The 16,964-nt window shown below is 43.4% G+C and overlaps 1 protein-coding gene across 1 annotated transcript in view; it reads left to right on the top strand.

Moving 5' to 3' along the window:
- Nucleotides 1–16,964, top strand: part of LOC147707040 (protein eva-1 homolog C-like) — a 739,660-nt gene that overhangs the window by 217,387 nt on the left and 505,309 nt on the right. Inside the window, exon 2 of the mRNA XM_086926252.1 lies at nt 8,018–8,232. Coding sequence (XP_086782378.1) covers nt 8,018–8,232 — 215 coding nt within the window. The remainder of the gene's footprint in view (nt 1–8,017; nt 8,233–16,964) is intronic.

Genomic DNA, 16,964 nt, shown 5'->3' with positions numbered 1-16,964 from the left:
TAGTAAAGAATGTGTTATTCCTATATGCTTGTGCATTAATTACTAGGAAATCTGACTGGAATTTACTATTCGGCCGGTGGTTGCGCCTATCCCTTGCTTTCTGAGACCACGCGGGATGTTTTCAATTGTACAGGGGTGTCCAGCTGAAAAAATGCACAGATGCAGGCCAGGATTTCAGGATAACCCCAACATGTAAATTCGTTCCATTTAGATTTCTTGTTGGACATTATTCTTACCTGTTTATCAGAAAATCTGGCACCGATCTAACTCCTGGACCAGTGTTGGAGCGCCTCCGACACTCTCACTCCCCCACCTCCACTCACCAAAGTTGTGGGTGAAGTTTGTGTGAACTCAGTTCCCAGAAGCCTTGCATCAGAGGGGTTGCCGGGAGTAGCGAGGGTGCCTGCCAGCTCGCGCGTGATTAATGTACGGCGCGAGATTAAAGCTTACAGCAAATAAAACTAAACAGTCTCGGCAAATACGCATAAAAATAGAGCGAAGTTTTCCTTGTGATAAGACGAGGCCGAATTCTTCACAGGTCACGAAGTTGAACCGAGGCTTGAAATTAGTTCTTGTCATCCGAGCTCGATTTAATTGAGCGTCAGACCACACAGCCGCGATGAAGCACGGGCTGGATGAGGGGGCGGCCCTGGGAGGACCCCGTCGGCCGCCGCCCTTCTTTCCTCAAGGGTTTCCCTCGCATAGTGTACTCAGGCTGTGTGGACGGCGCTTCGAAGCTGTTGACTCATCGACGCTTCAGTGGCGCTGTTAATGCCTTCATCCCGTTCTCTGCCAAGCAGGGAAGGCCGTCGGCTTGTTTATACAGCTCTGTGAGACATTCCTACCTGTTGAAGGGAAGGTTGCAGGGTGATTTTGACTAGACACCTCCATTTAGTTCCAGAACGCAGTTTGTGTGAGGTGTGAAATAAGGACAGATGTACAAACCAGTTTTCCAGTCGCAAACGGCCCTATTCGTTTGCGACCGGAAAAATGCTTTTTCAAATGTACTAAATGCAAGTTACGGAGTCGCATTTTGCATTTGCGATTATGAGGGACGTGTTTAGGCCGTCTCTTGCAAATACTGAATCGGTATGTTATGTACGTCTGGTTGCACAACAGTAATACGCTATCATCACCAGTTTAAAACTGGTGGTAAGCCTTCACAAAGGTGAAGGGGTCGCAAGGGGACCCCTTCCTCTTTGAGAATGTAAATACAAATATTTTTAAAATCAGGCAGTGGACCCACAGACATTTTCTACTCTTAAAAAATTAAACTTCAAGGTTTCATTTTTTTCTTTTTAAACACATCCTGTTTTCCTTGGAGGAAAAAAGGCGGAATAAAAAAAAAAAGTTGCTTTATTAAAAAGCAATCACAGACATGGTGGTCTGCTGACCTTGGCAGGCCACCATCCCTGTGATGGCTGTGATTCCTAATGGGAAGGCATGGCTTGGCATTTCCGGCTGGACTGTTCCCATGAGGCACAGGGTCAGACTGATTTGCATATGGCCATGTCTGAACTGGGGTGGTGTGGAGTGCAAAAAAACGATGGATTTAGGCCCAGATCTCTGTACTGGGGTGAATGTATGACATTGTTCTGCATTCTGTCCATCAACTGTGGTTTTTGCATTCATGATTCCTAATGGGTCGCAAGCTTAAATATTCATGAGGTAGGTCGATTTGTGACCCACAAGGAATCCTAAATAAACTCAAAGAGTTTCATACATTAGGAATACCAATTTCCTAATTCGGAGGAAATCGCTATTCCTAACATTTGTACATCTGGCACTCAGTTTCTCGGAAAATTCTTGATGGCAGCTAAATTACTTTCCTCCCATTCCTTCTTAGTGCTCCGAGTTTTCCCACCTAAGGGTATTAAGAGAGTTAAAGTGCTTTGCCAAAGATCCCCAATGCGCTGCAGTCACGACTTTATGATTCCTAAGTTAATTGTCTGCCACAAGGCCACTGCAAGTAAACTCAGTTCTGTACACCAAGCCATGACTAATAGAACATGATGTTCATAGTCCTACTCCTGTTCATGATATTACAGGTGAAAGACCTTGACATAGTTCCTGGTTACAAAAATGGCAGCTGTAACTCTCCATATCTGTCACCCCTGACCTCGCTCTACTTCCATTTTCTTTGCATTACTCCATAGTGGACTTTCTCTTTCATTATCCCAAATCTGGCACTGGCAAGTCCAATTTGATGCCCACAGCGTGGACATATATTGGGAGTCCTGATAAGCACATTCACCAGATAGCTGCCAAGAGATGATTTGTCCAAATTGAATCTTCCGAAATTTTGCAACTGGCAGAACCACATTGCAGTAGCAAGGGGCACAAATAAGTATTTACATTCTGCATTGCGAGCCTCATAATCAGCATATGCACATAATTTAATGTATTTTCCCTGCTTCCTTCTTTATCAGGATTAAGACCTTAGAGGCCATTTTATGACCTTCTGATAGGCAATGTGTGTAATTAAGCAGCAGTGGAGAACTTTTGTATTCTTGATTGGCGGCTTTATAGTTTGATGCTTCGTGGTTCCTTATGGCTGAAAACATGATTTTACACTGCCAGTGCCTGACCTCAACTTAATTTCATATTCTGACAAGCTCCCTGTCAACCCTCCAGAAACCTCAAAAGCCAAGCCTGCCATGCGGATCCTTTAAAATTCCCAAAGCAAAGAGGTCAGCAGAGAAATAGAAGTGAGCAGGTGTGCCCACATCATGTCGACAAGACTGTATTACAAACTATAAACCAGCTCTCAGAGGTATCTCTCTTCCTTACCACAGCCATACAGTAGACATGTTTTTTCTCAATAATATCAGCCTCCACAGGCTTGAAACCAGGTTTGGGATTCTTCCCTCACCATGACTGTAGAAACATAAGTAGGATTAATATCATGTAAAGATATTTGTGCTGGTGACATTGGAATTAGTCTGTGGTTTGAGGTGGGTCACATGACTATATGTCTATTTGGAAATGTGTTGGCAGGCTTGTTTGGGTCTCATGACTACAAACATGCTGGAGACCTGGGAATGTTTTGGCAGTAAAAACATTCACCTGTATTTCAATTTGTCGGGGGTTGGAGTAATTTGCGTAGTGCTTGGTGTTAGTATGACATTACCCACATAATGTATTATCGTTGGTTCCACTAGCATTTCAGTAATCAACGCTCTGCTCAACAGAATAGACTACACAGATAGCTTATGGTGGTGAGGGATTCGAATACTGGCACAAATCCAACGTGCTTTTGTTTTGTTTTGCATATTTAAATAGCGCGAACTCGACCCGAAGATATTGGAGCGCTTTACATGAGCACCGTATTTACATTACACATTCAGGCACGGGGAGATTAAGTGATTTGCCCAGAATCACAGGACTCCTGTTAACAAAAAGGTTCCACAGGGCTCCTCTCTGAGTCCAACATTATTTAATATCTATGTGTCCCCTTTTGTTCAAATTGTCAAAGCAAGTGATTTCAAGATTATATCCTACGCTGATGTAAATGTAATGTATGTAAATGTATAGGCATTTATATAGCGCACTACTTACCCGTAGGGTCCCAAGGCGCTTCGACCGCTGCGAAACCCTTCCTGGCTTCCCTGAGAGATGGTCCCTTAATGGGTATCTCCAGGGTGAGACCAGGCATCCCCGGCGGTCTGGGGGGCCGTTAGTGAAGATGAGGCAAGCTAATGCCCAGAGTTGCCGAGTGTGATCGCTGATCAGAGTGGGCACCGAGGCGAGAGAATTATCGAGTCCGCTGACCCTGGTCCAGAAACCTGCCGCGCCGTGAATCGAACCCTGGTCCAGGGCCGTCCTCTGCTCTCAGGTCTGCCGCCTCTAACCAGTGAGCCACACTACTTATCTTCTTTTTTGGACATAACCCTGATAAGGTGAAATCTTGTTTCTCTGACTGCATGCGAAAAATTGTGAATTGGATGACAACTAACAGTCTTCAATTAAACAGTGACAAGACTGAGATACTGTTATTTGGAAAGGCTCAGGGGCTCTGGTCTGCTGACTGGTGGCCCATTGAACTAGGTCTGGCCCGATCCCGAGGCAGGCAGTAAAAATCCTCAGCATGAAGTTGGACCAGACACTATCAGTGAAGGATCAGGTTATCACTACATGTGGCACATGCTTTGCTAGCATGTGCCTCTTATGGAAAGCTTTTCCTTAGTTTCCACCAGCCTCTAGTAAAACTATAGTCCACGCCTTAATTACAAGTCGCCTGGACTACAGAAACTTGCTGTTGGTTGCGGCTAATGACATGCTGATGTCCAAATGACATGTTGCGCAGAACACAGCTTCCCGATTGGTTTGCAATCTTCCCTCAAGCTCTCATTCAGCACCCATTTTGAGTGCCTTGCATGGGTTACCATTTAGGAAGCGTGCAATCTTCAAGTTATGTCTCACTCACAAGGTGCAAACCAGCAAAGCCCCAATTTATATGCACAGTATGCTCTGCCATTATTACCCCCTCACAACAAAGCTTTAGTAAGGATTCCTTGAATCTGCACCATGAGATTTGGAGGCAGATCGTTTTCGAATATTGCCCCGTTCCGTTGGAACAAACTCCCTCTGCAAATTTGCTTATGTACGGAGCTGGGCAAGTTCAAAACACTTCTGAAGGCGTGGCTGTTTTAATGTATTCTGCAGGCCTGAGTTAGTGAAGTGCCGAGATACACCTTTGAAAGTGAGTTGTTGTGCTATAACAAGCAGGATTGTGGAATTCCTGTAGCCCGACATCCAGGGCATATTATTTCTGGTCAAGAACAAGTTTAAATGTGTCTTTTGTCCTCAGGACAAGTAGGCCCCACTCCTTGCAGCATAAACCCTTGGCTGCCAGTTTACAGTACCACATTGTGTATCATGCAAGGGCACTGTCTGCATATTTGTGTTCATATGCTGATACTGTTCCAACTTGTATTTATGGTTCATTAATGCAAAGCCTTTATTATTAGGGTGAGCATTCTAAGGAAATGTAAGCTCGGACTGCACTACTGGCAGTGGTTCCAGTATAAACATGTGTACACAAGTTTTCAAAGATTAGCAGTATGAGGCTATGTATAATGTGCACAGAATGCTCTCTGATTAGATGCAAATATGTGCAGAAGTTTGAAAGCAAGATAGATGATTATGTGCTTTAAAAAAAAGTTCACAAAAGAATGCAACTCTCAAAAAACCATTTAGCTAAAATACTGTGAAATGTAGGTACCATTTCTTTGTAGCATCATTTATAAAATGTGTTGATGCATGTTAGTATTTCCCAAAAATATTCCTTATGGAAAATCGTTGAAACCAGTTTCAACAAGATTAAGGGAAACATAACAATAAACAAGCATTTGCAAAGTCAGTAGGTCTGCAATTGGTAGTCAGCCTTTTGATTTTGTCAAAGCGTGTCTGTGTTGGCATAGTTTTTGTAAAACCTTATTGGTGTGAGAGGTGCCAAGCCTTCACCATTAAAACAAGCATTTGCAAAAAGCTAAACACATTTTTGGTCTCCAAAAGCACACATTGTCACATTAGTTCCTGACACTGAGAAAAAGTTCTTTGTGTGTTAATATGCTCCTTGTGAAAGAACAGAATGCTGCCACTCATAGTGAATCCAGCCGATAGATAGACAGAGAAAGAGATAATATTTTAATAAACACAAAAGGTCTTGTTTAACACCAGACTTAATTAGAGGCCCAATTATTAAAGAAATCGCAAAAGTGCACCCACTGTATATGTACTTGCATTCGTGCAGATTTACGGCTTTCATGATTCACAGAATTAACAGAAGTAGGTCAAGAAATCATAGTCCTAGAAAATATTTGTGAACTGCATTTTAGCACGAGCAAACATGCATGTGTAGATTTGCGCATGTGAAAATCTGTTGAGCCTTTGCAAGTTCACTCTACCTCCAAACACTTTTTTCCCAACCCTGGAAGAAGTTTTACGTCTGCCATTGTCAGGAGTAAATTTCCAACCTTTCTCAGTACGGGAAAAGATTAGAGGATAGCTGGTGAAAACCCTTAAAACATGCAAATTATTAGGTTTGCACAAACTCAAAAGGGCATTACAATCCTGGAAATATTGCTTACCACTCCCCTAAGCCTCAGTATGTAGATCTGCAAAAAGGTGGCAAAATAAGGGAATTACTAGTATTCAATCCCAACTATGGTATGAGCCCTGGCATAATCTGAGAGACTATATCAAAGCCTCTTGCCTGCATATCAAAAATGTAATTTTGTATTGCAATTGACTTTATATAGTGCTTACTACCCTTGAAGAGGCATTGAAGCGCTCTCAGCTGGGTTGGTTAATATCCTTATGGATACTGGTGCCCGTGGAGATGAAGGTCTCTTTTGAGTAAAATGGCACATTGTCTCCGCCTATTGCTGCAAGCAATGGGCAAGCCTGATAGTCTATGTGTTAAAGCTACCCATCTTTCCATGCACACCCACACTGCTATGCATGCAAACCTATTTCCCACATGTGCAGAGACATCCCTTTATTTTCAGTTTCCCTACTTTTTGGGGCTATGGCAAGACACCCAAAACTACATTTCCCCTGAATATTCAAGTACTTTTCTTAGAATACTAAATTATCCTGTTGTTGAATATTTGAGCCAATTTCTCTGCCCAAATACTCGGAAAGCACAATAAAACAAGCATTGGCAAAGCTAATAGGTCTTGCCTATGCAAGATCTATTGACTTTGTCAGTGCTGTTTTATAGTCATTTTGTACAGCAAGGATATGACGGGGTCAAGAAATATTGTAAAATTTTGTGTACTAATAACACAATGAGCTGTTTGAAACCAGGTTCATGATGCACCTCGCTCTAACTAGAGTTTTATTCAGGGTTGCTAAATGAATCACTTACTAAGGACCATGTAAGCAGTCAATGTTCTGTACTAAAGGTTGCCCTGTCAGCCCGCCTTGTAAATGAGTTGTTTTGTATCAGCTGAATCGCCCAAGAATGTTCAATACTGTGCTAGCCTTTGTCTGGTGTCCATGGCTAGTTTTCTTTGTTTTAACATTTTTTTGTCGATTGGACAGAGGTCTTGTGCATTTTGGTGTAAAATTAGTGTCAGAGTATTAGAGTACATCTTTCAAGAGATGGATCCCTTGGCAAGAAGTAACTGATTTGTTCTTCACACATTCCATGCATTCAATCGCGTGGTCTTTCATTGCTTTAAGAAAGTAGGGCTATTATCTCAGTGCATGGGCTTTAAACCATCTATTCAATTTGGCGAAGATGCATTCATTGAAAATATGCTAATGACTTTCACCATCTTGCAGTGACAGCCAGAGTTTTGACTAACATAGATGTGTTGCTAAAGCTGGAAGTGAGACTGCAAGCGACAGCAGAGTCACACATGTTCAGAGTGCTGGCATGACGTTAGCGTTCTCCAACTCTGTTTGCACCCGTCAACATGTCCCATTCTGCTCGTAGGACCCCCTCAGCAAATTCCCTTGACTTGACCCCATTAGACTTTCCAAAGTCTAAACACTTCCTGCAGCAGCAAGTAGACTGTGGCATAAGCCTTAAGGGCCCATATGTGGGGCAGTTGTATCTGATTGCAGGAGACACGTCTTCTATGATACCCCTACAATCAACTACCACCACATAGTGCCCACAAAGTGTAGGTGTCCAAATTAGGTGTGAAACGGCACCAGCTATGTTGTTGACCATCTACAAAGTTAGGATTTTGTAGATCTTCACTAGATTCCCATTGGTCACCCCTAAAAATTCTATCATGTCATAACCCTATATTTGTGTTGTATCATAAAATCTGAAAGTTGTATTACTTCTTGTTAAAATGTTCCCATACTATACAGTATTGTGCAACTAGCCTCTTGCCACACACTAACTTTAAGCCTAATTATTGGACCATTTATTTTAGCATTACGTACTTGGGAGAGAAATTGTGTTAAATTATGAGGTTCGATATTTCAATGCTGTAACTTGACTTGTTGAGTCACAAGGATTAAATAATTTTTATTTTTTTATTTTCCTTGGCAGGCTATATTTCAAAAGTGTTAAAAAATTATACAGACCACGCCTGCGACGGAGAATATATTTCGCTCCGTTGTCCTCATAGAACCACCATCAGTATCCAGTCTTCCTTTTATGGCCGAAACATGCCGAGCCACAAGATGTGCCCTTCTCGGTATCAACAGTCCTACGCAATGTTCCTGAAGGAAGACGTCTCTTGTTCAACGGATACGTCACTGCAGGTACAGAAGTGGTTCATGGTCTATGTTTCACTTATCCGTGTAGTATGTTATAATGCACAGTCGGCCATTAATATGGCCTCATAGCGGTATCAGCTGTAATACCATATCTAACATTTTTCTCCTCAGTAATCATTATCCTTGGTAAGGAAGGAAGATAGTCCATGTGTAGACCTTTCATATATTCTGTTTGTCTGTAGCTTTACCTCCTGCACCACTATGAAATGATTCACAGAAATGTACTACTTTTCAAAACAATTGTGCCCTAGTTTTGGCTCCTTCGTTATGATAAAAGGATAAGAAATTGATAACTGAGATCTCAATTTTAGCTCTAATATTTGCAGTTAATTAAAATACAATCTGGTTTGTATGTAGGTAGCTCCACCATCCAATTGTGTTATGTATATCTGAAATGATAACACCAGTCCAAGCATTAATGCAAATTTCGAGTATGTAAATTTACAAACATACATGTCAAAAGACCTGATTCAGGCGGGAGAATCCCGATTTCTTAAAAGCCAAATTTACCTTTATTTTAGCTGATTCCTATTTAAAATATCCTCTGCTTCAATGTAAGTCAACAGGGAAAAATACCTGCCCTTTTTTTTTTAATTCCCTCACTATCCAGTTTCAAAAGAGTGGCCTGTATGTACTAAAGTAAATATTGGGGCAGCTGTCAGGATGATTTAGCTTTTTGATTGGGTATTGTATATGGTTTGTTCGTTCAGTGTAGTCCTTCATGTTTAAAAAAAAGACAAAACAAATTTCTATGGTGTATACCACTCATTCTGCACTAAGGTGCGTGTGTATTAGAATTCAATAAGCACAAGCCTAGCTGGGTCACATCCAAGCACTGTACATTATTACATTTTGGAATTACACAATTGTGAGAGAGCGCAATTTGAATAAAACGTATATCTGAACCATATTCACAAGCATATCACATAAACATGGAATCTATAACGTGAAGTTAACACTTGTAGCGTAAAGTTAGCCGATGTAACCAATGTAATAGGAAATGTATTTGTATTCACTTTAGCAAATGCATTAGAAGCCCGTATACCTAGTGGGCTAATATAGAAATGTATAGTAATGCTTAAGAATAGTAGAATGTATAAAACTGAATAGACGTATGTAACATGGAACGAAGAAAACGGCGAAAACGTAAAGTGACGAAATGTGCAGAGAATGTATAGCACGATGTAAGCACGATAAGGAATGATGCGTTATACGTAGAATGTATTCACTTATAAGCAAACGATTTGCTAAATACGATTATATATAATGTGTGTTAAAGGTTATACTGTGTAGAAGCTTTTTGTAGGAATGTTAGAAAAGGTTTAGGTCATATGTGATTTTAACCTAACTGACCAAGAGCTCGCAGGAGTGTAGTCCGCTGTATGTAATTTAGTGGGCTCACAGGAGTCGTGAATAGCCTTGAGTTGAATGTGCGAGACAAGAGTCAAAGGTCTTGCTAGATTTAAGGTGACAATGTCGGACAGAGTTTATTGCCTAAACGTGATGAGAGACGCTTGGAATTTGAGTCTTGTTTAGAAATAACCGTTCACAGGATCAACTAAGGTTATGAATACAGTCGTAAAGGGTAGAGTTCTGCTGAGGTGATAGACTTTTGCTCCGAAAGTGTCAAATGTAATGTCGAATGAAGTCACCAGCAAGAAGACGAAGATGGCGTCTAAGGAGAAGGGTCAACTTAACGGATGACGAGAAGAGGTGAAGCCATGGAAAGAGTGAAGAATGACATCATTAGGAAAGTACGTGGTGGGCGTCGAAGGGGCGTTCCACCCATACTGTGATTGTGTATTTTAGGGACAGTACCCCGGTGAGAAGATAGCGAAGAGCTCAGAGCGCAGATGACTTGAGCAGATGTCATGAGAAGAGAGAGAGAGAGATCAGAGCGCAAGAGAGCAGTAGGCCGAGGACCCTTAGAGAGCGGATGGGTAGGCAGAGAGGGTACTGCTTCTCAATAGGAATTACCATTAGGAGTTAAGAGAGTTTGAACTTCTTTGGAAGTCAAACTGCTGACACCTTTTTAGGTAAGGAACTTACGAAGTAGGGATGTCACATAGTACAGAGTAGGGACAGAATTAACTTGTCTATTCTTTTGTAGATGACGCAACAGGACTACATTGTATCTAAGCTTTAATCTGGAGATTGGAACAGATTTGGAATTGACTTCAATTGTACTCTTTTGTATACTTATTGAATCTTATCCTGAGAGGATTGTATATGCACTTAATTCTGATTTTATATAAAACTTTTAAAACTTCATCAGTTGTCAGTGGTCCTTCAGAGTTGCGTCAGTTTATGGGGTTTATCTAACCTATGCGGGGTTTGTCTTTTACTCAATGACAGAAAACAACCGATCCAAATTGATGAATGAGATTAGTATCTAAGTGATCAAAAAGGGTATCAAAATCTCATTCCCCACAGTTGGTAGCAGAGAAAGATGGTTTTCTTCTTGAGGAAGACAACCTAGGTCAGGTTTAGATTACCCCAAGGTCCCTAGTCATCGGCGACCAGAAGAAGAATCCCTGCCGAAGACGGTGCTGACGGTGCGTCGAGAGAAAAGCAGCAGAGTCGGTCGAGAGTGAGTATAAGGGTCATGCGTTGTAAGATTGCGGTATTTTATGTTGTACCTGTGTTGTAATGTCAAGCGGAGTTGAATGCCTGTAGTGTTATTGAGGGAAGGTTGTGAGTGCGCGCAACCGGATAAAATCTTAAGTTCAAGGAGAGCTTAAGTGGTTCGGGTGTATCGAACACCCAGAGTAATTTGTTCACCATTGAAAGGGGGTCATGAGGTACCATTGATCGCCCGACAGACCGATGATAGGGGGAGCGTAAGAGTGAGTGTATGAGTAACGGACGCTGGTCGTACGTTTACTGTGTGTAAGTAACCTATCAGTTAAGGCGATCGTCTGACCGTGCGAGGAAAGACGTTTCGTCAGTTGAGGTGACAATTACAGTTAGACTGTGGCCGTACAGTCAGAGAAAAGTGATCGCTTGGACGGAAGTAGTCATTTTTCAGCGTATGAATGAAAACGCATGCAAGATCGTGAGACGAGTTGAGAAAGGAAGGGGACTGCTGCAGAGGGAACAAGTGACGTCAGCGTAGAGCCGCGCTGAGATTGGTCGGTCAGCGTAGAGTCGCGCTGGGATAGGCCGATTAGCGAGAGCCGCGTAGGGATTGGTTGGTTTGTCATCGGGACGTAAATAAGGAAGAGAATAGAGGAAAATCATAGATTATCGAAAATGAAGTGTTTTAAACGTTTAAGGGCGATCTTTAAGAGAGATAGAAGAAACTTGTTTGCCGGAGAAGAAGCTCCACCAGAAGGCACACCAGCTTATCATATGGCAGTGAATGTAGGCTTACACTCGATATTATGGATCTCCGAGTGGAATAAGCTAACGGAAGGGAATAAGGAACTGACGTTTCCGAGATACGGAACGTTTAAGCTAGAAGTATTGAACCAACTGAAAGCGGTAATGCTTGCAACAAGACCTCTACCGAGGCCAACACAGTTCGAAGCACTTAGTGCATGGTTTAGAGCAGCACACAAAAAGAGCTTAAAGAGACGCCAAGAAAGAGTGAGACGATCGGTAAAAGCAGTGCAGGATGCTAAATGGGACGATGAAGCTAAAAAGTGGAGGGTGCAAAAGATAGAAGCAGACAAACTGTTCACAATGTTAGAAGCTACGGGAGAAAAGAAACCTCTAGAGGAGGATGAGGATAGCGAGCCAGATGAGGATCTGATAGAAAGACTATTAACTGATAAACCACCTCCGTATAACAGAGAAGCCGAAAGTCCTGCATTACAGCAAGGGGACGGAGCTAGATGGGGGGAATATAAATCTCTCCCAGTATCAGAGTGGGATACCAAGAAAGGTGAGGAAGTACCTCAATCTAGTTCCGAACAGAGAGTAGTAGGAAGATTCGTGGTCCAGAAGGTGCCAGAAACACAGCATGCAAGGTCGTATCAAATGCCCGACGCTTTACAAGTTCCTGTTACCATAGGCCCTATAGTGTCAATCTACAACCCAGAAGGGGTCCAGCAGGAGGAACAGGCACGATGGGACAGAGAAAGGGCAGAGATAGAGAGTAGGAATAATACGACCAATTCCCAAAGGCAGTTGCTAGGACCAATGAGTCGGAGTACCCCACTAGATTCCGCAACGGGTCCCTGGATAGAACAGGGGGGCCAAAGAGGACAGATGGATTTGAGGGGACCGAAACCGAAATCCTATAAAGAATTAAGGGAATATTTGAGAGAGTGGGACGCTGCCGAAGAGACTCAGAATAAAAGATTAGAAACAGGAGCCGAATGGAGTGACCAAGATAACAGAATCCTCTCTCACTGCGGAGCTGGCGAAAGCAGCCCTGAGTGGGAGGGAGGGAGTCAAGGAAGTAGAGGAGATACTTGCCATACTGCCAGTGGCGATAGGCAAATGTGCGACGACAGGAATGCAGGGTGTGGGGAAGTGCCTCGCGTCACCTTTAGTGAAGGAGAACGAAGGACGCAGGAATACCGAAATAGTTTCAAGTGCACTCACCATGCCCCGGACAAAAATGTGCGACATTGGAATCACGGGAACATGGAGAGTCGTGAAACGTCTCGCCATGCATCCGGTGATCACGAACGAGATCGCGGGAGCATGGAGGGCCATGAAGGACCTTATCGATTGTTGAGCGATACCAGACAGCAAGCGAGTTACAATAGTTTAGAACAGCACGGAGGATCCTATATCGTACCGGAAGAAACCGAGCCGAAGAGACGGAATGTAGTGATGGGGAATGGAGCAATGTTCCACCACACCCCAAGGGAAGATGGAAAGGCTTGGGATCTAGAGAGGTGGGAACAAAGAGATGGAAGAAAAACTCCTCATAACTCACCTGTGCTTAGACGGAGGGCGCATAGTGGAGGTGAGAGGGAGGTAAGAGAACAACCTAGGACTGACGTACTGAGAGCTGAAATAAAAGCAAGACGGCTTGATGTAATGAGTTTAAAATCAGACTTGGATGAGATAATTGACGGCACTGTGGCAATAGAAAGGTTAGAGCTGTATGAACCGGATGAAATACTGTTTTTATCTAAGGATGTTACTCGGAAAGCAAGGGCAGCTCATGAAAAATTATCTGAATTGGCAGACAGGTATATGATAGACATGTCACGGACTAAAGCCTTACAGGCCAACCATAGGCTGAACTGCACAGATCGAGATCTAGATGAGCGTAGGACGATTGGGCTAAGAGTACACATAAGGGAACTAATCATGTGTATCAGGATATGGAGAGATCTGGATAGATGGGAGGAAAGATGGTCCAAGAGGGGATCTGTCAGAAGGAGTACACTCGTGAAGTCCCAGGATGGAGAGCTAATGCGAATGGAAGCTTTCCCTTTGCGAGAAATCGCGAACGGAAACTACGTGCATGTGCCTTGGAGTAGGGGGGATTTAGCGGCATTCACTAATTCTTTCCCCAAGTTAAGAGAGAACCCCGTGGAGTGGTACAAGCAGGTAGAGAGGTTCGTGAAGATCTCTAAGGTGCTGTGGATCGATTTGAACACCTTGTTCGATATCGTAGTACCCGGAGATTTGTGGACGGCATGCAAACTTAGTATTGAATGGCCCGCTTGCGAGCCTCCGAGAGATGCCAGGACGAATGGTCCATCAGATAGAGTCATGGAAAAGTACGAGAGAGTAATAGCATGGTTAAAAGAGAAAGTGCCAGTGCAAGACATAGACTGGGTTAAGATAGATCGAACAACTCAGGAACCTAAAGAGACAGTTCACGAGTTCTACGAGAGGTTGCTGAAAGCATTCAAACAGTATAGCGGGTTGGATGTCATGGATCCTAAAGATATAGGACAATTTGTGTCGAAGTTTGTTCTAGGATTGAGGCCAGACATAAGCTTGATGATTCAACAGCATTTGATTTGTTGGCAGAACAAACCGTTAGATGAGATTCTGAGGTATGCAAGGTACTGTAGCGACGAAATAGACTCAAAGGCAAAGAAACTTAAAGAAAAGCTGATGTTGGTGCAGATGCAATCAGCTGGAAAGGGTGGACAGCGGCAACAGGGAACAGGCACACCAGTAAAGAAACAGAATAATCAGAACAGAGATGAGGAAGAAAGACCGAGACCGAGGGTAGATATCGCGACACTGAAAAGGACAACGAGGTGCCATCAGTGTAACGAGGTGGGACATTGGAGACGTGAGTGTCCCTATAATGTCGAGACGGGGGAGTTAGAACAGGAGGAGGATGAGGTTCAACCCAGCATGGTAAAGGGAACAACAGTCCCGAAGGGAAAATTTATCAAAGGGGGGAATCAGACTCCTCGAGCACCATTCCCTCAACCGCCTCGCATTACAAATGGAGGAAAAACCTATAGACAAATGCCATTGTTCGTAGGAGGAGAAGAATGCTACTACGTTGATCCTCTTACAGGGCAATGAGTGAATAGGGAAGAAGACTGTACTCTAGGAGCAGCCCTGGAAGTAGATCAGAGAGGACCATACGTAGAAGCTGAGGTGGCTGGATGTCCTACGACCTTTTTGGTAGACACGGGGGCCACTCGATCCACGTTGAGATCAGCGGTAGTCCCAGGTTTGCCAATGTCGGGAGAGACGATCCAGGTGGTAGGAGTCGCAAACAGGAGGATGACGAATCCTCTGACAGAACTAGTGTCAGTGAAGATAGGGAATTACAGTGATGAACATCAGTTTGTAATCTGTGATTCTAGCCCTGTGTGTCTGTTAGGAAAAGATCTGTTGTGTAAACTGAATTGCACTATACATTGCACACCTGAAGGAGTAGAAGTGCAGACCAACGATGAGGATGCCGATTTTAAAGTTGTAAACTCGCAGGAATGCGTGGAACTATATCCTACTTTGACAGTGGAGGAGCTTCCACAGGATTTGAGGGAGAAAGTGTCAGCTGAGGTGTGGGATTTTACTGGAGAAGAAATAGGATTGATCAAAGGGGTAGAGCCAGTAAAGATCATGGTAAGACCCAATGCCGAGTATCCGAGAATACCACAATATAAGTTGACACCGGAGACGATTGCAGGAATAAAGCCTGTGATCGAATCCATGATTAAACAGGGAATACTGAAAGAGATCGTGGGAAGTCCTTGTAACTCCCCGATTATGGGTTTGCAGAAGCCTAGTGGAAAATACAGAATAGTGCAGGACCTTCGAAAGATTAATAATATCGTTGTTTCATGTTGTCCAGTGGTACCGAATCCATCAGTGATATTGTTTCAGATACCGTTCCAAGCTGAATGGTTCACCGTGATAGACTTATGCCAGGCTTTCTTTTCGATTCCTTTAGATGAAGAGAGTCAGTATCTTTTCGCTTTTAAGCTGGAAAATCGCGTTTTAACATGGTGTCGTATCCCTCAGGGGTATACAGAAAGCCCATCGATTTTTAACCAGCTGCTGAAGAAGAATCTTGAAAGTCTAGTACTGCCCAAGAACTCGGTTCTAGTCCAGTACATAGACGACCTCCTAGTTGCGTCAGAAACTGAGGAAGCTTGCACGGTAGACACCATCACCTTGTTAAATCACTTGGCCGAGAACGGACACAAGGTGTCTCCAAGTAAATTGCAGTATTGTCTGACCGAAGTACAATACTTGGGCCACAGGATTGAAAAGGGAAAACGGAAGGTGTCTCCAGACAGAATAGAGGCGATCATGAAAATGAACGCGCCCCAAACACAAAGAGAAGTCAGGATGTTTTTAGGCATGGTCGGTTATTGTCGGCAGTGGATAGCCAACTTTTCACTGAAGGCAAAACCTTTACTACAACTGACGCACAAAGGAGTAAGTGATCCGGTACCATGGGACAAAGAGTGTCTGATGGCGTTTTTGCAGCTGAGGGAGGACTTATGTCGTGCCCCGGCTTTAGGAATGCCTGATTACACAAAACCATTTTTGCTTTACTGCTGCGAAAGAGAGGGATGCGCTTTAGCAGTTTTGGCCCAGATACACGGAAATGCGCGTATGCCAGTTGCTTATTTTTCGGCTACATTAGATCCAGTAGCCGCAGCGTTGCCCGGATGTCTCAAATCCGTAGCTGCAACGGGTGTCAGCATTGAACGATGTGAAAGTGTGGTAATGGGACATCAGTTAGTGGTGTACGTACCGCACTCTGTAGAATTGTTAATGACCAGGGCTAAGACTCAGCATCTGACGAATAGCAGGCTCACACGCTACGAGCAAGTCATATTGGCTGCCGAGAATGTGACCCTAAAGCGATGCTCCGTCTTGAATCCTGCAACTTTGATGCCACTTCCAAATGAGATTGATGATGAAATTTGCACAGATCATGACTGCCTAGATGTGACTGAACTATGCACCAAACCGAGACCAGATATCGTAGATGAGCCATTGACTGACCCCGATGAAATATTCTTTGTTGATGGTTCATGCGTAAGAGACGATATCGGTCAGCTGAGAGCAGCATATGCAGTTTGTACTATTACCAGAGTCGTGGAAGCCGCTTGCCTGGAAGGAGTACACTCCGCTCAGGTAGCTGAAATCATTGCTTTGACCCGTGCCTGTTTAGCAGGTAACAAAATTCGAGTCACCATATACACCGATAGCCAGTATGGTTTCGGGGTAGTTCACGACTATGGGCAGTTATGGTCTCAAAGAGGTTACATGACCTCCTCGGGTTCTCCAATTAGGAATGGAGAATTCGTGAGATTATTGTT

This window comes from Lissotriton vulgaris, chromosome 6, assembly GCF_964263255.1.
Source record: "Lissotriton vulgaris chromosome 6, aLisVul1.2, whole genome shotgun sequence".
NCBI lineage: Eukaryota > Metazoa > Chordata > Amphibia > Caudata > Salamandridae > Lissotriton > Lissotriton vulgaris.
The sequence above is the reverse complement of the archived record's forward strand: the minus strand, read 5'-3'. Positions and strand labels throughout refer to the sequence as shown.